At 43.3% G+C, this 24938-nt stretch overlaps 1 protein-coding gene across 1 annotated transcript in view; it reads left to right on the plus strand.

Moving 5' to 3' along the window:
• The window catches only part of LOC106613872 (ephrin type-B receptor 1), a 215925-nt gene that overhangs the window by 51785 nt on the left and 139202 nt on the right, over window positions 1-24938 (plus strand). The window contains exon 3 of the mRNA XM_014216576.3: window positions 23300-23984. Within this exon, the coding sequence (XP_014072051.1) occupies window positions 23300-23984 (685 nt within the window). The remainder of the gene's footprint in view (window positions 1-23299; window positions 23985-24938) is intronic.

The following is a 24938-nucleotide window of genomic DNA, read 5'->3' on the forward strand; positions in this document are numbered from 1 at the left end:
ATTAAAACACATACCTTATTTACATAAGTATTCAGACCCTTTGCTATGAGATTCAGGTACATCCTGTTTCCAATGATCATCCTTGAGATGTTTCTACAACTTGATTGGAGACCACCTGTGGTAAATTCAATTGATTGGACATGATTTGGAAAGGCGCACACCTGTTTATATAAGGTACCACAGTTGACAGTGCATGTCAGAGCAAAAAACAATCCATAAGGTCAAGGAAATTGTCAGTAGAGCTCCAAGACAGGATTGTGTCGAGGCACAGATCAGGGGAAGGTTACCAAAAGATGTCAACAGCATTGAAGGTTCCTAAGAACACAGTGGCCTCCATCATTCTTAAATGAAAGAAGTTTACAACCACCAAGACTCTTCCTAGAGCTGGCCACCCTGCCAAATTGACCAATCGGGGGAGAAGGGCCTTGATCAGGGAGGTGACCAAGAACCCGATGATCACTTTGACAGAGCTCCAGAGTTCCTCTGTGGAGATGGGAGAACCTTCCAGAAGGACAACCATCTCTGCAGCACTCCACCAATCAGGCCTTAAAGGTAGAGTGGCCAGACGGAAACCACTCCTCAGTAAAAGGCACATGACAGCCTGCTTGGAGTTTGCCAAAAGGCACCTAAAGGAATCTCAGACCATGACAAACAAGATTCTCTGGTCTGATGAAACCAAGATTGAACTCTTTGGCTTGAATGCCAAGCGTCACGTCTTGAGGAAACCTGGCACTATCCCTACAGTGAAGCATAGTGGTGGCAGCATCATGCTGTGAGGATGTTTTTCAGCGGCAGGGACTGGGAGACTAGTCAGGATTGAGGGAAAAATGAATGGAGCAAAGTACAGAGAGATCCCAGATGAAAACCTGTTCCAGACCACTCAGGACCTCAGACTGGGGCGAAGGTTCACCTTCCAACATGACAGCGACCCTAAGCACACAGCCAAGACAATGCGGGAGTGGCTTCGGGACGAGTCTCTGAATGTCCTTGAGCGGCCCAGCCAGAGACCGGATTTGAACCCGATCGAACATCTCTGGAGAGACCTGAAAATAGCTGTGCAGCGATGCTCCCCATCCAACCTGACAGAGCTTGAAAGGATCTGCAGAGAAGAATGGGAGAAACTCCCCAAATACAGGTGTGCCAAGCTTGTAGCATTATACCCAAGAAGACTATGCTGTAATCACTGCCAAAGCTGCTTCAACAAAGTACTGCGTAAAGGGAACTGAATACTTATGCAAATGTGACATTTCAGTAAAACAAAAAATATATTGCAAGAATTCCGAAAAACATGTTTTTTCTTTGTCATTATGGGGTATTGTGTGTAGATTGATGAGGGGGAAAAAAACTATTTAATCCATTTTAGAATAAGGCTGTAACGTAACAAAATTTGGAAAAAGTCAAAGGGTCTGAATACTTTCTGAATGCACTGTATCTCAGTACTACATATACAGTATGTAGCCTACAATTGTGCTCCAAATTTATTTTATCTGAGCATATATTTTTCTCTGGCAAATAGATCACAAAAGAGAGCAGAGAATGGAGTGATATGGAGTGATAGGCTATTATGGTATGATAGGCAGGAGAGGATTTTAAATCATTATATTTTCTTTTATCCATAGGCACCTAAGCTCACACTGTAACAGCAGTATATTGTTGTATGTGGAGGTCAGTGTGAGTGCAGGTGAGGAGGGGTAATCTAATGGAAAACCACCTTAAAGTATTCTTGTGTGAGAGAGAAGGCGGAGATACTTTAGGAGCAGGAGGCATTGCGGGAAGAGGGGATAGGGGGAGGGGGTTCACAGTGGATATCACACAGATGCTACATGGGCACTCAGCTGCACTGAAAGTCCAGGTGTGGGGTTGTTCAGAGGGCAGGTGGTGGTCATGGGTTAAGGGAGGGCATCACTGATCTTTATGTAGATGCTCATAGATGTATCATGACTGAAATATATCAAACCGTTTGGGGTTTTCAGTGAAAGAAGACCATATAAGACGCTGAATTAGGCCCAGTACATTCTCCTGGTCAGGGCAAGGCTCTGTAGACACAACAGATATCTGGGGGTTACTTGGGTACACAGTCTTTTCTCTGATCCATAATGGGCTGTGTTCCACATGGAGTCAGAGGCCTGCTGCTATTCTCATCCTCCCCTTCCAGAAACAATGAATATCTGACAGATAATCCCTGCCTATTCATCCTCATGGAAATACTGGACTGCTCATGCACCTGTTTAATTTACTATGGAGGAAATGAACTGGAAATTACTAAATTGAGAAGCTGTGTAAGTATGTGTGTTCACACGCGCGCTCGTACTCATCCATGCGTGCACATGTACCTGTCCACGTGCATACGGGCTTGTTGGGTGTGTATGGGATGTACAGAGATTTGGGTGAGTGTGAGAAAGGAGTGGGAACAGAGGAGACCGCCTGTGGAGAGCCTGTATCATCCCTCCATCCTCTGATCCACCGGGAGGACTCCCTATGGAGTCAGAGTGTATCCCTCGCTTACATTCCCACCACACTCTCCTCTGCACCTAGCTCTTCTTATGAAGTCTGCTCTCTGCCTCCCCAAAAACATGCCCAACATGGATGTTGATCATTACATGTTTAACCTGTTGACGTGTAATAAAATCAGAAGTGAGATATGACAGAACTTCCAGCCTCTTGTAGCTATTGCTTACGTTACACAAACATTTAGAGCCTGGTTTTACTTTAGTCAAGAACCCATTGTAATTGTATCTAATATATTCTACCACTACATACATAATATACACTGAGTGTACAGCTTCTACCCCCAAGCCATAAGACTCCTGAACATTTAATCAAGTGGCTACCCAGACTATTTGTATTGCCCCCCCCCCCCCCCGCCCATCTTTTACACCGCTGCTACTCTCTGTTGTTATCATCTATTCATAGTCACTTTAATAACTCTACCTACATGTACATATTACCTCGACTAAACGGTGCCCCCTCACATTGACTCTGTACCGGTACTCCCTGTATATGGTCTCGCTATTATTATTTTACTGCTGCTCTTTAATTACTTGTTACTTTTATTTCTTATTGTTATTCATATATATTTTTTAAATATATACAGTATACACTACCGTTCAAAAGTTTGGGGTCACTTAGAAATGTCCTTGTTTTCCATGAAAAAATACATAAAGTGAGTTGCAAAATGAATAGGAAATATAGTCAAGACGTTGACAAGGTTATAAACAATGATTTTTAATTGAAATAATAGTTGTGTCCTTCCAACTTTGCTTGTAATTGTGTCCTCCAATAATTGTGTCCTCCAATAATTGTGTCCTCCATTTGCAGCAATTACAGCCTTGCAGACCTTTGGCATTCTAGTTGTCAATTTGTTGAGGTTATCTGAAGAGATTGGCACTTCTTACGTAACATACGGTCAAGCTGCTTCCACAACAGCTCAATAGAGTTCAGATCCGGTGACTGTGCTGGCCACTCCATTATAGACAGAATACCAGCTGACTGCTTCTTTCCTAAATAGTTATTGTATAGTTTGGAGCTGTGCTTTGGGTCATTGTCCTGTTAGGTGGAAATTGGCTCCAATTAAGCGGCGTCCACAGGGTAAGGCATGGCGTTGCAAAATGGAGTGATAGCCGTCCTTCTTCAAGATCCCTTTTACCCTGTACAAATCTCCCACTTTACCATCACCAAAGCACCTCCAGACCATCACATTGCCTCCACCATGCTTGACAGATGGCGTCAAGCACTCCTCCAGCCTCTTTTCATTTTTTCTACATCTCACGAATGTTCTTCTTTTGTAATCCGACCACCTCAAACTTAGATTTGTCTGTCCATGACACTTTTTTCAATTTTCCTTTGTCAGTGTGTTTTTTTGCCCATCTTAATCTTTTCTTTTTTTTGGCAAGTCTTAGAAATTGCTTTTTCATTGCAACTCTGCCTAGAAGGCCAGCATCCCGGAGTCGCCTCTTCACTGTTGACATTGAGACTGGTGTTTTGCGGGTACTATTTAATGAAGCTGCAAGTTTAGCACTCTAATATACTTATCCAGTTGTGCACCGGGGCCTCCCACTCCTCTTTCTATTCTGGTTAGAGCCAGTTTGCTCTGTTCTGTGAAGGCAGTAGTACACAGCGTTGTACGAGATATTCAGTTTCTTGCCAATTTCTCGCATGGAATAGCCTTCATTTCTCAGAACAAGAATAGACGGACGAGTTTCAGAAGAAAGTTAATCGTTTCTGGCCATTTTGAGCCTGTAATCGAACCCACAAATGCTGTGTCTCCAGATACTCAAGTAGTCTAATGAATGCTAGATTTATTGCTTATTTAATTAGCACAAACGTTTTCCGCTGTGCTAACATGATTGCAAAAGGCTTTTCTAATGATCAATTAGCCTTTTAAAATGATAAACTTGGATTAGATAACACAACGTGCCATTGAAACACAGGAGTGATGTTTGCTGATAATGGGCTGATAATGAACCTCTGTATGCCTATTCCATTAAAAATCAGCCGTTTCCAGCTACAATAGTCATTTACAACATTAACAATGTCTACACTGCATTTCTGATCAATTTGAAGTAATTTTAAATGAACAAAAAATGTGCTTTTCTTTCAAAAACAAGGACATTTTTAAGTGACCCCAAACTTTTGAACGGTATACTTTTTTTTTTACTGCATTGTTGGTTAGGGGCTCGTAAGTAAGCATTTCACTGTAAGGTGAAATGTATTCGGCACATGTGTCTAATAAAAATTTGATTTGAAAACATTAAGAACACCTTTCTAATATTGAGTTGCACCCCCCCACACTCTTTTGCCCTCAGAACAGCCTCAAATTCTTGACACTAACTGGTGCGCCTGACACCTACTACCATACCCCTTTCAAAGGCACTTAAATATTTTGTCTTGCCCATTCACCCTCGAAATGGCACACATGCACAATCCATGTCTGAATTGGCTCAAGGCTTAAAAATCCTTCTTTAACTGTTCTCTTCCCCTTAATCTACAATGATTGAAAAGGGATCATAGCTTTCACCTGGTCAGTCTATGTCATGGAAAGAGCAGGTGTTCATAATGTTTTATATACTCAGCAATTACTGTTCCTTACATGTTTTTCAGAAAATCTGGCACATCTTTACAGATTTTCAGATCTGAGTACTCTGTTTTTGAGCTATCTAATTTGAATATTTGTGACTTTAAACTCTAACTCCTGCCTTTCTGTCTTTGAGCCCACACAGTACCTCTCTGCTGTGAAATGCTGCTGGCCCGTATGAGTGGGAACAAACTGTTCCAAAACCCTGCTGTGTTCAAATGTCTTTTTGGTGTTACATCCATCATTCCTTATACAGCAATCTTCCTATTTATTATTAAAGAAAGAACATCGAGAGAAACATATACTGTCTTCTCACTAGAGTAGAGATAACTTTCCAGCTATTTCCAAACTATCTAATCACACCTACCCCATCCCAGCATGTCTAAAGCAGCTATTAATATCTATACTAAGATTCCCTTCAATTCACTCAAAGCAGTAACCACCTTCCACCTCCTAAACTACGGCCCAGATTACAGTAATGCGGAGGTAGAGCACTCAAACAGAACCCTGGAGTTCACTTATTGAAACCACTGGGCTCTCCTGAATATTCCCTTTATTTTGTCTGTCTAAAATAGACACCTGACTTTTAATCAGCGTCTGGCTGGGTTGGGTTGGGGAGCATTGGAGGTCTGGACTCTTTTCCCCTGCTGTTTCAGGAGAGCCTGTTGATTCAGTGTGTGGCGCTGCCTGCCTGCCGCTGACGGTCTCATTATCACGTCTCTCCTATTCTCTGCTTCTCTTCCGCTCATAGTCACACAGACGGAGGAATCCTGGGAGAGAAGGTGGGGAAGGCAGAGAGAGAACGTTAGGGAGGGAGGGCACTGTGACTGGAACGAGGATGAACACAGAGGCCAAGGGGAAAGACAGGGTCCAGTCTGATCATCCATGTTCACTGACTATGAAACACACAGCTTTTACAGTACCATAAAGTGGAGGCTCCTCAGAGGGCGAAAGGGGAGGACCATCCTTCTCAGTGAATTTAGTTAAAAATAAATAATTGTAAAACATTTAAAAAGTTATCCTTTTTAGATAAAACTATACTAAATATATTCACATGTCACCAAAGAATTGATTAAAATACACTGTTTTGCCATTAAGGTCTACAGTAGCCTCAACAGCAGTCTGTAGGGTAGCACCATGGTGTAGCCAGAGGACAGCTAGCTTCCGTCCTCCTCTGGGTACATCGACTTCAATACAAAGCCTAGGAGGCTCGTGGTTCTCACCCCATTCCATAGACGTACACAGTAATTATGACAAATTCCTGAGGACGTCCTCCAACCTATTAGAGCTCTTGCAGCATGAACGGACATGTTGTCCACCCAAGCAAAGGATCAGAGTACTGAAAGCATGAGCTATCTAGCACTGCAGTGCATAACATGTGGTGAGTAGTTGTCTCAAAGAGAAAGACAATAGTTGAACAGTTTTGAACAAATTAATTCCTTACAAAATGAAGGAGAAGTGAGAGAGTGTGTTTCACGTACTTAGCTAGCAAATATAGCTAGCTAGTTTGCTTACTTAAAAACCCTGCTCAAACAGAGGAATGCTATTTTAGTTAGCTGGCTATGACTATCCAACAAAACACTGGAACTCAAGGTAAGCTTTTGGTTTTACTAATTTATTGCCATGGGGCCCGCCTGTGTAAGTGTTAAACTGCTAACTTAAGGTACACTGTAACGTTACTGCATGGTTGTAGCAGGTTTACTGACATATTAGTTCTATTAGCTATGCTGACTATGACATTACTTTAGCTAATATGATGATGTAGGCTGTGTGAAATGGTTATGATATGGTTTGGCTTGGAAAGGTTTTTTCGCCTAGTAACAAACAGCTGATGTGTTGTGCATTGAAGTCTACAAGCGAAGGGAAAGGAGGAGAGCGCATAGATGCGAGAAGGAATACAACATGGCTGCTATGAAAGTGAACCATGTTTATGTGTGATCAGGGGTGTATTCATTCTGCCGATTCTGTTGAAAAAGTGTTTCTTAACCTCTTGGGGCTAGGTGGGACGCTAGCGTGCCACCCGTGGTGCACTCCATCAACAGCAGGTGCATTTCAAGAGCGGCAAATTTGAATCCAAATAAATGTCAAAATTCAAATTTTTCAAAAATACAACTATGTTACACCATTTGAAAGATAAACATCTCCTTAATCTAACCACGTTTTACGATTTCAAAAAGGTTTTACGGCGAAAGCATAAATTTAGAGTATGTTAGGACAGTACATTTACAAGAGTTGTGTGTAATGTTTTGTCAAGTCAAAGACAGGGTCACCAAAACCATAAAACCAGCTAAAATGATGCACTAACCTTTTACAATCTCCATCAGATGACACTCCTAGGACATTATGTTACACAATGCATGCATTTTTAGTTCTATCAAGTTCATATTTATATCCAAAAACAGCGTTTTACTATGGCATTGATATTGAGGAAATCGTTTCCCTCCAATAACCGGCAGTCAAGTCAGCGTCACAAATTAAATAATTAAAATTAGAAAACATTGGTAAAATATTATATTGTCATTTAAAGAATTATAGATTTACATCTTTTGAACGCAATCAACTTGCCAGATTTAAAAATAACCTTACTGGGAAATCACACTTTGCAATAATCTGAGCACTGTGCCCAGAAAAATACGCGTTGCGATACAGACTAGACGTCATGTTGGGGAGATCTAAAATCGAAAATACTATGTAAATAATCCATTACCTTTGATTCTCTTCATCAGATGTCACTTCCAGGTATCACAGGTCCATAACGAATGTAGTTTTGTTCAAAAAAGCTCATCATTTATGTCCAAAAATCTCCGTCTCGTTAGCACATGATGTAAGCCAGCCGGACTTCTCGTCATGAACGAGGGGAAAAAATATATTTCCGTTCGTTCAAACATGTCAAACGTTGTATAGCATAAATCATTAGGGCCTTTTTTAACCAGAACATGAATAATTTTCAAGGTGGACGAATGCATACTCTTTTATAACGTATTGGAACGAGGGTACCCAACATCAACTCGCGCGCAAGGTGTCTAATGGGCCATCATCGTTCCATGGCTCTTGTTCGGTCAGATCTCCCTCCAGAAGACTCAAAACACTTTGTAAAGGCTGGTGACATCTAGTGGAAGCAATAGGAAGTGCCAAAATATTCCTAAACCCCTGTGTTTTTCAATGGGATAGGTTTAAAGTCAATACAACACATCAGGTATCCACTTCCTGTCAGAAAATGTCTCAGGGTTTTGCCTGCCAAATGAGTTCTGTTATACTCAGACACCATTCAAACAGTTTTGGAAACTTTAGAGTGTTTTCTATCCATATATAATAAGTATATGCATATTCTAGTTACTGGGTAGGATTAGTAACCAGATTAAATCGGGTACATTTTTTTTATCCAGACGTGCAAATGCTGCCCCCTAGACCCAACAGGTTAAACAGAAGCAAACAGATCGAAATGGGGATAAACATACCTGAATTTGTCCAATTGAAACTCTCGTTTGCAACTGGTGGACTAGTGATTATACCCTAGATCAGCTAGACCCGGTCAAGAGTGTGCAAGGTGGTATTGAATGTGTCACTGTCTGTCCATGTGTCACTGTCTGTCACCTCAAATTTTTCTCTCGACCTGTGTGCACCTACGTTGTCAACTTTCATTCATAGATTGTAGAATCCTCATATATGTCACGTCTGCTCCCGCTCTTCCCTTCCCCTGGCGCTTGAGGGCGCCAGATGACCCTTCATCACGCACTCCTGCCCTCATCACTCACACCTGCCCTCCTTCGTCACTCGCTTCAGCGTTATTGGACTCACCTGGACTCACTTATTACCTGTTATTTCCTCCCCTATATTTGTCAGTTCCCCAACTCTGTTCCCAGCTGCTGCATTGATTGTTTTTTGTCTTAGTTTCTGTTTCCTGACGCTGTGCTTGTCTTGTTATATGTCCGTTATTTATTAAATGTTACTCCCCGTACCTGCTTCGTCTCTCCAGCCTCAATACATGTGACAGAATGCAGCAGCCAACATACGAAGCATCGGGGAGTACTGGCGTTCCGGTTGGAATGGTTGCAGCGGCTCTGGGTCGCCACCGATGGAACCGGGGTAGCCTAGCCAGCTCATCGGGCTTTCACGCCCTAGCTGGTTCGAGAGGTTTCCTTGCCCCGGTTGGCTCGGAGGGCGTCCATCCCACGTTGGGCCTCAGCCGGATCGTCAGTTCTTGTTCGCCCAGCCGGTCCAGGAGTTTTTGTTTGTCTTTTATTTTGTTGGTAATGTCGGGGTGGATTCCGCTGCCAATGAAACAGGGGTGCCTAAGCCAGCCCGTCGGGCTTTCACGCCCTGGCTGGCTCGAGAGGTTTTCCTGGCTCGGCGGCTTCCCATCCCACGAATCACTCCTCTGGATTATCGGGCTCCCCTTCTGCTGTGGGATCGACAGGCATCTTGCCTCAGCCGGGAACGTCAGGCTCTCACGCTCCTGCCGGTTCGCCGGGCTTTCACGCCCCAACCGGCTTGCCCAGCGCCCATGTCTCAGCCGGTTCGCCCAGGTGGGACACTATGGTGACAATATGGTAGCCTAAACCTATTGCTGTTGCATTGAAGTGGGTGAATGGAATATGAATGACAGTCATCCAATATGCTGTAATAGAAATATGGCCTCCCGGGCCTCCCAAGTGGCACAGCAGTCTAAGGCACTGCATCGGAGATCTGGAGGCGTCACTTTGATCCCAGTCTGTGTTGCAGCCGGCTGCGACCAGGAGACCCATGAGGCGGCACGCAATTGGCCCAGCGTTTTCCGGGTTTCCGTTTTCCGGGGAATTCGCTAACATTTTACTAAATTACTCACGATAAACGTTCACAAAAAGCATAACAATTATTTTAAGAATTATAGATACAGACCTCATCTATGCACTCGATATGTCCGATTTTAAAATAGCTTTTTGGTGAAAGCACATTTTGCAATATTCTAAGTACATAGCCCAGGCATCACGGGCTCGCTATTTAGACACCCGGCAAGTTTAGCACTCACCATAATCATATTTACTATTATAAAAGTTTGATTACCTTTTGTTGTCTTCGTCAGAATACACACCCAGGACTGCTACTTCAATAACAAATGTTGGTTTGGTCCAAAATAATCCATCGTTATATCCGAATAGCGGCGTTTTGTTCGTGCGTTCCAGACACTATCCGAAATAGTAAAGAAGTGTCGCGCGCATGGCGCAATTCGTGACAATAAAATTCTAAGTATTCCATTACCGTACTTCGAAGCATGTCAACCGCTGTTTAAAATCAATTTTTACGACATTTTTCTCGTAGAAAAGCGATAATATTCCGACAGGGAATCTCCTTTTCGGCAAACAGAGGAAAAAATCCCAAAGGCGGGGGCGGTCGGGGTCACGCGCATAAGCCAGTGTCCCTTGATCGGCCACTTGAGAAAGGCGATAATGTGTTTCAGCCTGGGGCTGGAATGACGACATTCTGTTTTTTCCCGGGCTCTGAGCGCCTATGGACGACGTGGGAAGTGTCACGTTAGAGCAGAGATCCTTAGTAAATGATAGAGATGGAAAACAAGTTCAAGAAATGGTCAGACAGGCCACTTCCTGTAAAGGAATCTCTCAGGTTTTGACCTGCCATTTGAGTTCTGTTATACTCACAGACACCATTCAAACAGTTTTAGAAAATTTAGGGTGTTTTCTATCCATATGTAATAAGTATATGCATATTCTAGTTACTGGGTAGGAGTGGTAACCAGATTAAATCGGGTATGTTTTTTATCCAGCCGTGTCAATACTGCCCCCTATCCTAAACAGGTTAAAAAGGCACCGACCGCCACTGGTATCACACCATAGTACGGTATGCTGTATATGTGTGGATTTTGTTATAGTATACAGTTGAAGTCGGAAGTTTACATACACTTAGGTTGGAGTCATTAAAACTCGTTTTTCACCACTCCACAAATTTCTTGTTAACAAACTATAGTTTTGGCAAGTTGGTTAGGACATCTACATCTAAATAATTTTTACAACAATTGTTTACAGAAAGATTATTTCATTATAAATTACTATATCACAATTCCAGTGGGTCAGAAGTTTACATACACTAAGTTGACTGTGCCTTTAAACAGCTTGGAAAATTCCAGAAAATGATGTCATGGCTTTAGAAGCTTCTGATAGGCTAATTTACATAATTTGAGTCAATTGGAGGTGTACCTGTGGATGTATTTCAAGGCCTACCTTCAAACTCAGTGCATCTTTGCTTGACATCATGGGAAAATCAAAAGAAATCAAGACCTCAGAAAAAAATGTGTAGACCTCCACAAGTCTGGTTCATCCTTGGGAGCAATTTCCAAACGCCTGAAGGTACCACGTTCATCTGTACAAATAATAGTAAAGTATAAACACCATGGGACCATGCAGCTGTCATACCGCTCAGGAAGGAGACGTGTTCTGTCTCTTAGAGATGAACGTTCTTTGGTGCGAAAAGTGAAAATCCATCCAAGAACAACAGCAAAAGTCCTTGTGAAGAGTTTAAACTGAGTTTAAATGTATTTGGCGTATGTAAACTTCCGACTTCAACTGTACCTGTCAGGATGGAGGAATGTTTCAAGTATAGCTATATCTGGCATTCTTTTACACAAGATCTGAAGATTTTTTTGTGCTAGCGATCTAAATATGGTCTGTTTTTACTACGTACAGTATGTCTCCTCAGATTTGAGTGCTTTCAAAAGGTTGCGAGGTTGGATGTTCAAAGTAAAGACATTTATCAGGAAAGGTTCAAAACTTGTACAGGTTCGGTAATAGTGTGATAAACATTGCACAGACATAACACCCTTCTATGACACAAAAGTGGTGATCCTAACTGACCTAAGACAGGGAATTTTTACTAGGATTAAATGTCAGGAATTGTGAAAAACTGAGTTTAAATGTATTTGGCTAAGGTGTATGTAAACTTCTGACTTCAACTGTATGTACATGCCATAGTATCCTTTCTTAATGTAATATGTTTAAATTATTCACTCTTATATGCATTTACACATCAGCTCTCTAAATAATATCTGTGTGGGTCTCAGGCTTATATTTTGTAGAAGTGCATACAGCAGCGGGACCAGATAAGTGAATTACCACTGAGGTGCAGCAGGATGCCCCATTATTTTCCTTATGCACCAGAACCAATGAAGTGCAGCTGAATGCTCTGTTATTTTTACCTGGTGGGGCTGAGACAATGAGGTGCCATGGGATGCTCTATCTGAGAGGAGCACAGAGAGGAAAGGACACACACACACACACACACACACACACACACACACACACACACACACACACACACACACACACACACACACACACACAACCACACACAGGTCATTCCACTTTAAAGAGCTCAAGAAAGAGAATTTCAACAACCACCATCTCAGATTGTTCACCTAATAGCAGGAACAGCACCATCTAGTGGTCAGAACCTTGTAATATCAGGATGTACGATGGGACATAAACCTACCAACTTCTATGACTAATTTCTCTGAACAGGGGGATAAACACATCACCAAATTCATTGCGAAGACATAAAATAGGATGAAGAAATAATACTTCGAGCCGCAGTCCCATGCTACTTGTCAGACATATTTATTGATTATATTGATTTAACATGTATTTAACTTGGCAAGTCAGTTAAGAGCAAATTCTTATTTACAATGATGGCCTACCAAAAGGCAAAAGGACTCCTGCGGAGACGGGGGCTGGGATAAAAATATAAAAATAAAAAAAATGAATACAAAAATATAGGATTAAACACACATGACAAGAAAGACCACACAACACTACATAAAGAGAGACCTAAGACAACAACATAGCAAATCAGCAACACATGACAACAACATGGCAGCAACACAACATGGCAGCAGCACAACATGGTAGCAGCACAAAACATGGTACAAACATTATTGGGCACAGACAACAGCACAAAGGGCAAGAAGCTAGACACAACAATACATCACGCAACGCAGCCACAACTGTCAGTAAGAGTGTCCATGATTGAGTCTTTGAATGAAGAGATTGAGATAAAAATTGTCCAGTTTGAGTGTTTATTGCAGCTCGTTCCAGTCGCTAGCTGCAGCAAACTAAAAAGACGAGCGACCCAGGGATGTGTGTGCTTTGGGGACCTTTAACAGAATGTAACTGGCAGAACGGGGGTTGTATGTGGAGGATGAAGGCTGCAGTAGATATCTCAGACAGGGGGGAGTGAGGCCTAAGAGGGTTTTATAAATAAGTATCAACCTGTGGGTCTTGCAATGGGTATACAGAGATGACCAGTTTTCAGAGGTGTATAGAGTGCAGTGATGTGTCCTATAAGGAGCATTGGTGGAAAATCTGATGGCTGAATGCTGAAAAACATCTAGCCGCTCGAGAGCACCCTTACCTGCCAATCTATAAATTACATTACATTTACATTTACATTTAAGTCATTTAGCAGACGCTCTTATCCAGAGCGACTTACAAATTGGTGCATTCACCTTATGATATCCAGTGGAACAACCACTTTACAATAGTGCATCTAAATCTTTTAAGGGGGGGGGGGGGGGGGTTAGAAGGATTACTTTATCCTATCCTAGGTATTCCTTAAAGAGGTGGGGTTTCAGGTGTCTCCGGAAGGTGGTGATTGACTCCGCTGTCCTGGCGTCGTGAGGGAGCTTGTTCCACCATTGGGGTGCCAGAGCAGCAAACAGTTTTGACTGGGCTGAGCGGGAACTGTGCTTCCTCAGAGGTAGGGGGGCCAGCAGGCCAGAGGTGGATGAACGCAGTGCCCTTGTATGGGTGTAGGGCCTGATCAGAGCCTGAAGGTATGGCGGTGCCGTTCCCTTCACAGCTCCGTAGGCAATCACCATGGTCTTGTAGCGGATGCGAGCTTCAACTGGAAGCCAGTGGAGAGAGCGGAGGAGCGGGGTGACGTGAGAGAACTTGGGAAGGTTGAACACCAGACGGGCTCCGTAATCTAGCATAGGTAGGATGGTCATCTTAATCAGGGATAGTTTGGCAGCTGGGTTGAAAGAGGAGTGATTACGATAGAGGAAACCACGTCTAGATGTAACTTTAGCCTGCAGCTTTGATATGTGCTGAGAGAAGGACAGTGTACCATCTAGCAATGCTCCCAAGAGGTGACTAACTCAAGCTCTAAACCCTCAGATGTAGTAATCACACCTGTGAGGAGAGGGACATTCTTCTTACCAAACCACATTACCTTTGTTTTGGAGGTGTTCAGAACAAGGTTAACCTGTTGGGTCTAGGGGGCAGCATTTGCACGTCTGGATAAAAAAAATGTACCCGATTTAATCTGGTTACTAATCCTACCCAGTAACTAGAATATGCATATACTTATTATATATGGATAGAAAACACTCTAAAGTTTCCAAAACTGTTTGAATGGTGTCTGTGAGTATAACAGAACTCATTTGGCAGGCAAAACCCTGAGACATTTTCTGACAGGAAGTGGATACCTGATGTGTTGTATTGACTTCAAACCTATCCCATTGAAAAACACAGGGGTTTAGGAATATTTTGGCACTTCCTATTGCTTCCACTAGATGTCACCAGCCTTTACAAAGTGTTTTGAGTCTTCTGGAGGGAGATCTGACCGAACAAGAGCCATGGAACGGTGATGTCCCATTAGACACCTGGCGCGCTACTTCATGTTGGGTACCCTCGTTCCAATACGTTATAAAAGACTATGCATTCGTCCACCTTGAATATTATTCATGTTCTGGTTAAAAAAGGCCCTAATGATTTATGCTATACAACGTTTGACATGTTTGAACGAACGGAAATATATTTTTTCCCCTCGTTCATGACGAGAAGTCCGGCTGGCTTACATCATGTGCTAACGAGACGGAGATTTTTGGACATAAATGATGAGCTTTTTTGAACAAAACTACATTCGTTATGGACCTGTGATACCTGGAAGTGACATCTGATGAAGAGAATCAAAGGTAATGGATTATTTACATAGTATTTTCGATTTTAGATCTCCCCAACATGACGTCTAGTCTGTATCGCAACGCGTATTTTTCTGGGCACAGTGCTCAGATTATTGCAAAGTGTGATTTCCCAGTAAGGTTATTTTTAAATCTGGCAAGTTGATTGCGTTCAAAAGATGTAAATCTATAATTCTTTAAATGACAATATAATATTTTACCAATGTTTTCTAATTTTAATTATTTAATTTGTGACGCTGACTTGACTGCCGGTTATTGGAGGGAAACGATTTCCTCAACATCAATGCCATAGTAAAACGCTGTTTTTGTATATAAATATGAACTTGATAGAACTAAAAATGCATGCATTGTCTAACATAATGTCCTAGGAGTGTCATCTGATGGAGATTGTAAAAGGTTAGTGTATCATTTTAGCTGGTTTTATGGTTTTGGTGACCCTGTCTTTGACTTGACAAAACATTACACACAACTCTTGTAAATGTACTGTCCTAACATACTCTAAATTTATGCTTTCGCCGTAAAACCTTTTTGAAATCGTAAAACGTGGTTAGATTAAGGAGATGTTTATCTTTCAAATGGTGTAACATAGTTGTATTTTTGAAAAATTTGAATTTTGACATTTATTTGGATTCAAATTTGCCGCTCTTGAAATGCACCTGCTGTTGATGGAGTGCACCACGGGTGGCACGCTAGCGTCCCACCTAGCCCCAAGAGGTTAAGGGCAGAGAAAGCTTGTTGGACACTAAGAAAGCTTTGTTTTAGAGCGTTTAACACAAAATCTGGGGAGGGGCCAGCTGAGTATAAGACTGTATCATCTGCATATAAATGGATGAGAGAGCTTCCTACTGCCTGAGCTATGTTGTTGATGTAAATTGAGAAGAGCATGGGGCCTAGGATTGAGCTTTGGGGTACTCCCTTGGTGACAGGCAGTGGCTGAGATAGCAGATGTTCTGACTTTGTACATTGCACTCTTTGAGAGAGGTAGTTAGCAAACCAGGCCAAAGACCCCTCAGAGACACCAATACTCCTTAGCCGGCCCACAAGAATGGAATTGTCTACCGTATCAAAAGCTTTGCCAAGTCAATAAAAATAGCATCGCAACATCGCAACGTTGCACTTTCACATCTATCACCTGAGCAGAAACCAGATTGCATACCAGAGATAATGCTATAGACATCAAGAAAGGCAGTCAGTTGATTATTGACAAGTTTTTCCAACACTTTTTTTTATAAACTGGGCAAAATAGAAAAAGGCCTGTAACAGTTAGGATCAGCTTGATCTCCCCCTTTAAATAAAGGACAAACCGTGGCTGCCTTCCAAGCAATGAGCACCTCCCCAGAGAGGAGAGGCAGGTTAAAAAGTTCAGAGATAGGCTTGGCGATGATAGGGGCAGCAACCTTAAAGAAGAAAGGGTCTAAACCATCTGAACCAGATGTATTTTTGGTTCAAGTTTAAGGAGCTCCTTTAGCACATCGGACTCAGTGACCGCCTGTAGGGAGAAACTTCGTAGCGGGGCAGGGGAAAAAGAGGTAGGAGCATCGGGGCTAGTCGCATTAGAAGGGGTGGGAGATGAGGAAATGTTGGATGGGCAAGGAGGCATGGTTGAGTCAAATAGGAATCCTGACTTAATGAAGTGGTGATTTAAAGAGCTCTGCCATGTGCTTCTTGTCACATTAAGGGACATGTGCAGCTGTGAGGAGGAGGGTTTATTCTCCAGGTCTTTAACTGTTTTCCAGAACTTCTTGGGATTTGACCAACAGAGAGAGAACTGCTCCTTATAGTAACTAACTTTGGCCAGTCAGCCTGAGTATGCGTGTACCAAGCCTTTCACCAAATGCAATTCTTGAGGTGGAGTAACTCTGCAAGATCACGGCCGAACTAGGGGCTGAACTTGTTTTTAATTCTCATTTTCTTTATGGGGGCATGTTTGTTAACAATACCACTGGAAATATAAAAAGAAGGTCCAAGCGTCTCCGACATCCACCCCCTCAAGCTGACTCTAGACCATTTTACAGAGGCCAGTTCATGAAGGAAGGCTTGCTCATTAAAGTTTTTCAGCAAGCATCTATAACAAATAAGGTCAGGTCGTTTCATTGAGCAGCCATTACGAACACAGGCTGTAAAACAGTGATTACTCAGGTCATTACAGAAAACACCTGTCTGATACCTATCAGTATTATTTGTGAGGATAACATCGAGGAGAGTAGCCTTTTCTGGGTGTTTAGAGTCGTACCTCGTAGGATTGGTAATAATCTGAGGAAGATTGAGGGAGTCCCATTGCTTTAGGTCTTGGTCAGGTGGTTTAAGCATGTCCCAGTTTAGGTCACCTAGCAGGACCAATTCAGATTTGGTGTAAGGGGCCAGGAGAGAGCTTAGTGCAGGTAGGGTACAGGCTGGTGCTGATAGAGGACGATAGAGAACTGCTACTTTATATTTGTTGTTAGGGTGGGATTGGTGTAGATTGTGGGGGTCTGTGGTTGGTTTTTGACCATTTCTTTGTATTCCTCATGTCTTACTCATTGTTAGAAAAAATGTTTTGTCCAAATTGGATGTTAGGTACTGTATTAATTGAACATTATATGAATCCTATAAATTAAAATCTGAGATCAAATTATGTTTCAACAAAATAATGTTGCAGGAATGCTAATCTTATCTCGTTGTAACTGCAGAAACGATTTAAAAGAAATCTGATAGGGTGAGTGTCATGGCTTGCTGAAATGACATGGAAACTCACACACACACAAACAAACAAACATAAACAAACAAACAAACAAACAAACATAAACAAACAAACAAACAAACAAACAAACAAAAACAGAGAGAGAGACAGACACCGCATCTGTTCCCAGAGCTGCTTTGTTCTCTCTCAGAAGAACATTCATCCATCCACCCCTACTCTCTCTTTACCTACCTGCCTGCTTGGTTAAGAGGTGATGGAGATAATAAAATAGCAAGGCGGTGTTACATAAACATAATACATAATATAGCCAGAGGGGGAACAGCCTAACTTAATCATCACCACTGATTGGGTTTGCTGAGACGCTCACGACAAGGACATGACAGTCTGTTGTTAGAGTCCCAATGGACCCTCTGCTTTCTGTTTGGCTTCTGTTAAAGATAGCGGACCCGACAGCCTAGTAAGGAGGTTCCGGAGCACTTAATCAGTCTGTATAGCCTAGATCAGGTGGAAAAATAGGTGGTATTTATTTACAGTGCAGGTAATGGAGAAGACTGGATCCAGAGATGTAGCCTATTAATAAAATCGCAAAAATTATTAAAAAGTTGTTGACGATTTAAAAAAAATACATGCAATATTACTAGTGCTGATAGATTACTTTAATAAAATATTTGTTTTATTTGATTACTTTGTTATTTCATTCCAAGTCATCATCTCATCTCTATAGAGCTGCTGCTAAGGCATACTTTTATGACTTTTATGACTATCAGTCACTTAGATCATGTATTTTCAGGTAGAGATACCTTGCAAAGCATCTGCTTTCTATCCCTCTCGCACGTTCTCTCTTGTCTCTGTCGACAAGGTCTCCATGTCTGCTCCACACAGACCAGACTGGTAAGCGGGTGCGCAATGGGTTATGGTCATTGTAGTTAATTACCACATTTTCTGCGCTAAACTATGTAGAATATTGGCCTGTTGGAAACCACAAGTCCCTAATACATCGTACTGTTCGGCTTGATCTGATTAATCTCTACAAGTCAAAATGAGGCTCAGTAGTGTGTGTGGCCTCCACGTGCCTGTATGACCTCCCTACAACGCCTGGGCATGCTCCTGATGAGGTGGCGGATGGTCTCCTGAGGGATCTCCTCCCAGACCTGGACTAAAGCATCCGCCAACTCCTGGACAGTCTGTGGTGCAATGTGGCGTTGGTGGATGGAGCGAGACATGATGTCCCAGATGTGCTCAATTGGATTCAGGTCTGGGGAACGGGCGGGCCAGTCCATAGCATCAATGCCTTCCTCTTGCAGGAACTGCTGACACACTCCAGCCACATGAGGTCTAGCATTGTCTTGCATTAGGAGGAACCCAGGGCCAACCGCACCAGCATATGGTCTCACAAGGGGTCTGAGGATCTCATCTCGGTACCTAATGGCAGTCAGGCTACGTCTGGCGAGCACATGGAGGGCTGTGCGGCCCCCCAAAGAAATGCCACCCCACACCATGACTGACCCACCGCCAAACCGGTCATGCTGGAGGATGTTGCAGGCAGCAGAACGTTCTCCACGGCGTCTCCAGACTCTGTCACGTCTGTCACGTGCTCAGTGTGAACCTGCTTTCATCTGTGAAGAGCACAGGGCGCCAGTGGCGAATTTGCCAATCTTGGTGTTCTCTGGCAAATGCCAAATGTCCTGCACGGTGTTGGGCTGTAAGCACAACCCCCATCTGTGGACGTCGGGCCCTCATACCACCCTCATGGAGTCTGTTTCTGACCGTTTGAGCAGACACATGCACATTTGTGGCCTGCTGGAGGTCATTTTGCAGGGCTCTGGCAGTGCTTCTCCTGCTCCTCCTTGCACAAAGGCGGAGGTAGCGGTCCTGCTGCTGGGTTGTTGCCCTCCTACGGCCTCCTCCACGTCTCCTGATGTACTGGCCTGTCTCCTGGTAGCGCCTCAATGCTCTGGACACTACGCTGACAGACACAGCAAACCTTCTTGCCACAGCTCGCATTGATGTGCCATCCTGGATGAGCTGCACTACCTGAGCCACTTGTGTGGGTTGTAGACTCCATCTCATGCTACCACTAGAGTGAAAGCACCGCCAGCATTCAAAAGTGACCAAAACATCAGCCAGGAAGCATAGGAACTGAGAAGTGGTCTGTGGTCCCCACCTGCAGAACCACTCCTTTATTGGTGGTGTCTTGCTAATTGCCTATAATTTCCACCTGTTGTCTATTCCATTTGCACAACAGCATGTGAAATTTATTGTCAATCAGTGTTGCTTCCTAAGTGGACAGTTTGATTTCACAGAAGTGTGATTGACTTGGAGTTACAATGTGTTGTTTAAGTGTTACCTTTATATTTTTTGAGCAGTGTATATACAGAAATATGTGGACACCCCTTAAAATTTGTGGATTCGGCTAGTTCAGCCACACCTGTTGCTGACAGGTGTATAATATTGAGCACACAGCCATGCAATCTCCATAGACAAACATTGTCAGTAGAATGGCCTTACTGAAGAGCTCACTGACTTTCAATGTGGCACAGTCATACAGTAGGATGCCACCTTTCCAACAAGTCAGTTTGTCAAATTTCTGTCCTGCTAGAGCTACCCCCGGTCAACTGTAAGTGCTGTAATTGTGAAGTGGAAATGTCTAGGAGCAACAATGGCTCAGTCGTGAAGTGGTAGGCCACACAAGCTCACAGAACGGGACTACCAAGTGCTGAAGCATGTAGCGCGAAAAAATTGTCTGTCCTAGCGTGTAATTTTTAGCTACATCCTAACATTTTTTGCTGTTTTGAAACTGCAGTAAAAGTGCAGTAACTGCTGTCGACTGGTATTTTGGACGCAGTATTTTCAGAATAACTGCAGTGTACTGCAGTTGAAATACAGTAATACTGCACCATAACTGCAATTATATTGCACTCTAACTGCAGTTACGGTATACTGCAGTATACCACAGTTATACTGTCATGTCCTGACCAGTAAAAGGGGTTATTTGTTATTGTAGTTTGGTCAGGGCGTGGCAGGGGGTGTTTGGTTTGTGTGTTTTTTTTGGGGGGGGGTTAAGTTCTATGTTAGTCTATTTCTATGTTTATTCTAGGTTGTCTATGTCTAGGTTGGGAGTGTTTGGGATTGGTCTCTAATTGGAGGCAGCTGTATCTCGTTGCCTCTGATTAGAGACTATATTTAAGTAGGGTTTTTTTCTCATTGTGTTTGTGGGTGGTTATTTTCTGTTCAGTGTTTCGTATACCTGACAGTACTGTTTGGCTGTCGTGGTTTTCTTGTTTTGTTAAGTGTTCTAAATAAAGTTAATTATGAGCACTCAACCCGCTGCGCCTTGGTCTACTCCCTTCGACGGCCGTTACATATACTGCAATCTTTTTTCATAAGGGACGTTGCAATAACAAATGTTTGATTTGACTAGCGATAGTGGTTATGAGCCGGAGACTATGGTGAATTCCAGGACAGTAGGATTCCCTGTTATAGGTTCGGCTCAAGCTGTTGGATTGGCGTTTGGTACCAGCGTTTTTTTTTTATATGGTCCCGGGGAGAGTTGGAGGAAGAACTCCCAATACAGTTTCCTTCTTTTTGTCACGTCTCTGCGTCTCATTCCTAGGATTTCATCAGTGAATAGGTACGGCCTTTCACAGTTAATTATCCTAACCTACTACATTAATTATCCTATCCCGCTACGTTAATTCTCCTATCCTGCTACGTTAATTCTCCTATCCTGCTACGTTAATTCTCCTATCTTGCTACGTTAATTCTCCTATCTTGCTATGTTAATTCTCCTATCCTGCTACGTTAATTCTCCTATCCTGCTACGTTAATTCTCCTATCCTGCTACGTTAATTCTCCTAACCTGCTATGTTAGTTCTCCTAACCTGCTACTTTAATTTTCCTAATCTGGTACGTTAGTTCTCCTAACCCGTTTTGTAACGAACCATCCGTCCCGACAAACCATCAGTATCTCCACACAGGGTATGACCCATGAAGACGCATTAAGAAACGAAAAAACATCACTCAATCAAAACAGTCTTATTATTACACACCTTTATAACACGATTCCCACATGGCTATATTTCAATGATACAGCTTAAGGAAGAGATGCAAACACCTGTTCTAATTAGCTATCTAGCGTCTCCGAACACCTGTGTGTGGAACATTGTCAGGACAGTGGATGCTTGGCACAGTTGTTGTGGCACAGCACTTGAAATTAATGTTGCTGTCAGACACATAGTCAGACATTAGTCTGGAATGCTGTGAAAATAGGTCATCTGTGGATGGTGGAGACATGGAGGGTCCCCTTAGCTTGGCTCCAGCTGCGCTGAGCACCCCTACCCCTCTCTCGCTCTCTATGGCTGGAACCTGGCTGTATTAATGTCTGCTTGGTGTTGAAAGGGACAGGTCGCTCTAATTCTGATGAATGGTCATCCCAGGGAGAGGGGCAGAGCGAAGGAGAGACACTGAGAAAAAAAGATACGGTTTAATTTGTGTCAGGGCTCTCCGTAAACTCATTAATCATCTCAGCTCTCTGTGATCTAGTCCTCTTCCTGGCCGCTGTTTCAACAGGATCTCCCACAATGCACCGCTTCAGTGCTCCCCAGTAGCCACAACTCACCACGTTACCTCCTGTTTCACCCCTCGTCAACCCTCGTCTATTGCTCATACACACACACACACACACACACACACGACGGTGTATCTATCTCACCTCCCTAAAGAAGGCCTAGATAGTTGGACCAAACAATAGCTCTCAGGGATGATGGTGTGTAGGGTACTCTCCACTAGTGTTTCTGTATTCATGCATTCCATTATCTGCCAGACTGTGGGCTGCTATGGCCAATCCACATCCAGTGTGCCCTCTCTTGGTCCATGGTAATTCTCCTATGGAGAAGTGGCCGTTTCAATGTCATACCATTAGTACAGTACATCATAATATTGCACATATACATCAAACAGGTACACACACACACACACACACGCACACACATGCACACACAAAACACACACACATTTCTGTTATAAAGAATTTACTAGTGGTGTTAATGCACAGTAGCAGTGATCCTGGTCTGTCACATAAATGGTAATGTGTGAATTAATGGTGTAGGGAAAGGATTGACTGTTTAAGGCCTATCAGTGCTTTATGGCTGGCTCACAGCCCCCTAACGTGTGTGTACTGCTTTAAATGCTGACTCCATTAGCTAGGCAGCTCATTCTGATGCGATGGGCCATCGTTTCTCTAAGGCTTTAATTCAATACCTTGTGTAATCCTGCGTCTGTAATGCACCAAATGTCCTAATGTGGTGAGGCCTTGCTCAGTCATGCCTGCGCAAGATTGATTTCAGTTGGGCCACTTATCTGTGGTAGACTGGCTGTGTCTGAGTGGATTGTGGGCCGCTAACAGCCAATACCAACATTCAGAGAGGTATATTAATACACTGGGAAATGGAGGGAAAACATATGCAGGGCCATACTCTCAGTCTCTCTCACTCGCACTAATCTCTCTCTCCATGACTTGGACGGATGTGCTGATTGATTGAAGCCTTGCTCTAACTTGTTGTGTGTCTGTTCTCCACAGTGGGAGGAGGTGAGTGGCTACGATGAGAACCTCAACACCATCAGGACCTACCAGGTGTGTAACGTGTTCGAGCCCAGCCAGAACAACTGGCTCCTCACCACCTTCATCGACAGACGAGGGGCTCAGCGTGTCTATGTGGAGATGCGTTTCACCGTACGTGACTGCAGCTCCATCCCCAGTGTCCCCGGCTCCTGCAAGGAGACTTTCAACCTCTACTACTACGAGACAGACTCGGTCATCGCCACCACCAAGGGAACCTCCTTCTGGATGGAAGCTCCCTACCTGAAGGTGGACACCATCGCGGCCGACGAGAGTTTCTCCCAAGTGGACTTCGGCGGACGATTGATGAAGGTCAACACGGAGGTGCGGAGCTTTGGCCCTCTCTCCCGTAATGGGTTCTACTTGGCCTTCCAGGACTACGGGGCCTGCATGTCCCTGCTGTCAGTACGTGTCTTCCATAAGAAATGCCCCAGCGTTGTGCAGAATTTTGCCATCTTCCCAGAGACGATGACGGGTGCCGAGAGCACCTCACTGGTCATCGCCAGAGGCACGTGCATCGCTAACTCAGAGGAGGTGGACGTGCCCATCAAGCTGTACTGCAATGGTGATGGGGAGTGGATGGTTCCCATCGGGAGCTGCACCTGCAAGGCTGGCTTTGAGCCGGATAACGGCAATGTCTGTAGAGGTGAGATCAGTTCTCCTCACTCATAATAACCCCTATCACGCTTTGTGTTACTGTGTCTTACTGTCCTACTGGAAATTTGAAGGCATTATGTCTCACTGTGGAAACAGTGGTGATGATAAACAAAGTAAGGAGCAGAAAATATTTTGTTTCGTCTGGCAATCACTGCTGTCAGGGGATAGCTATGTGGGCGGCCAGACAATCAAAGACTGTTCCTGAGGGAAGAAAATTTGACCAGTAGCAGGCATATAATTTGAAAAGTTCATACTTTTAATAATTATTTCCCATCAAGGAACAGAAAGGGGAACGTTTTGTCTAGCACCAGTCAGAAGCGGGGGGGGGGCAACTAACCAACAACTATAGGGTTCTCTCATGCTGAGATAGCTCTGATTGTATATTATTTTGGAAAAATGGTTTTAAATGTTGGTTATTCTATAGAGTAATTTGATTATCATCCTAACAAAGTTATTAAGTTAGGCTTTCCATAAACTTTTTTTAGCTCTTTGGATTTTCCACTGCAGTATCTACAGTGAGCTACCTGCATGGAATGTTTTCTTCCCCCAGCATTATGTTCAGATTTTATCTTTGTCTCATAGAAGGAGGACATCTGATGTGTTCCATTCTTGATGTTACTTACAGTAGTGACCTCATTCAGGACACACTCACACTCTCTTTTTGACTCCTACCGTATCTTCTCTCACTGATGGTCAGTCTGCCTGTATAGAGACCAGATAAGATTGATCGGCAGCCATATGGGCTGATCAATAATATAGGTATTAAACCTTTCCTCCTAATATGGAGTTGAGCCTGTTTCACAGATGACCTAGTGGAGTCGTTGACTTTGTTCTGCCTCTGAGGTGAGCATTTAGATCAGTTAAAGAGTGGTACAGCAAGAGCTGATTACTGTACTGACGGTAACATAGGTATGTGTCATCTAATAGTGAATACATGTTTATG

The sequence above is a fragment of the Salmo salar genome, chromosome 10 (genome assembly GCF_965601325.2).
Source record: "Salmo salar chromosome 10, fSalSal1, whole genome shotgun sequence".
Classification (NCBI taxonomy): domain Eukaryota; kingdom Metazoa; phylum Chordata; class Actinopteri; order Salmoniformes; family Salmonidae; genus Salmo; species Salmo salar.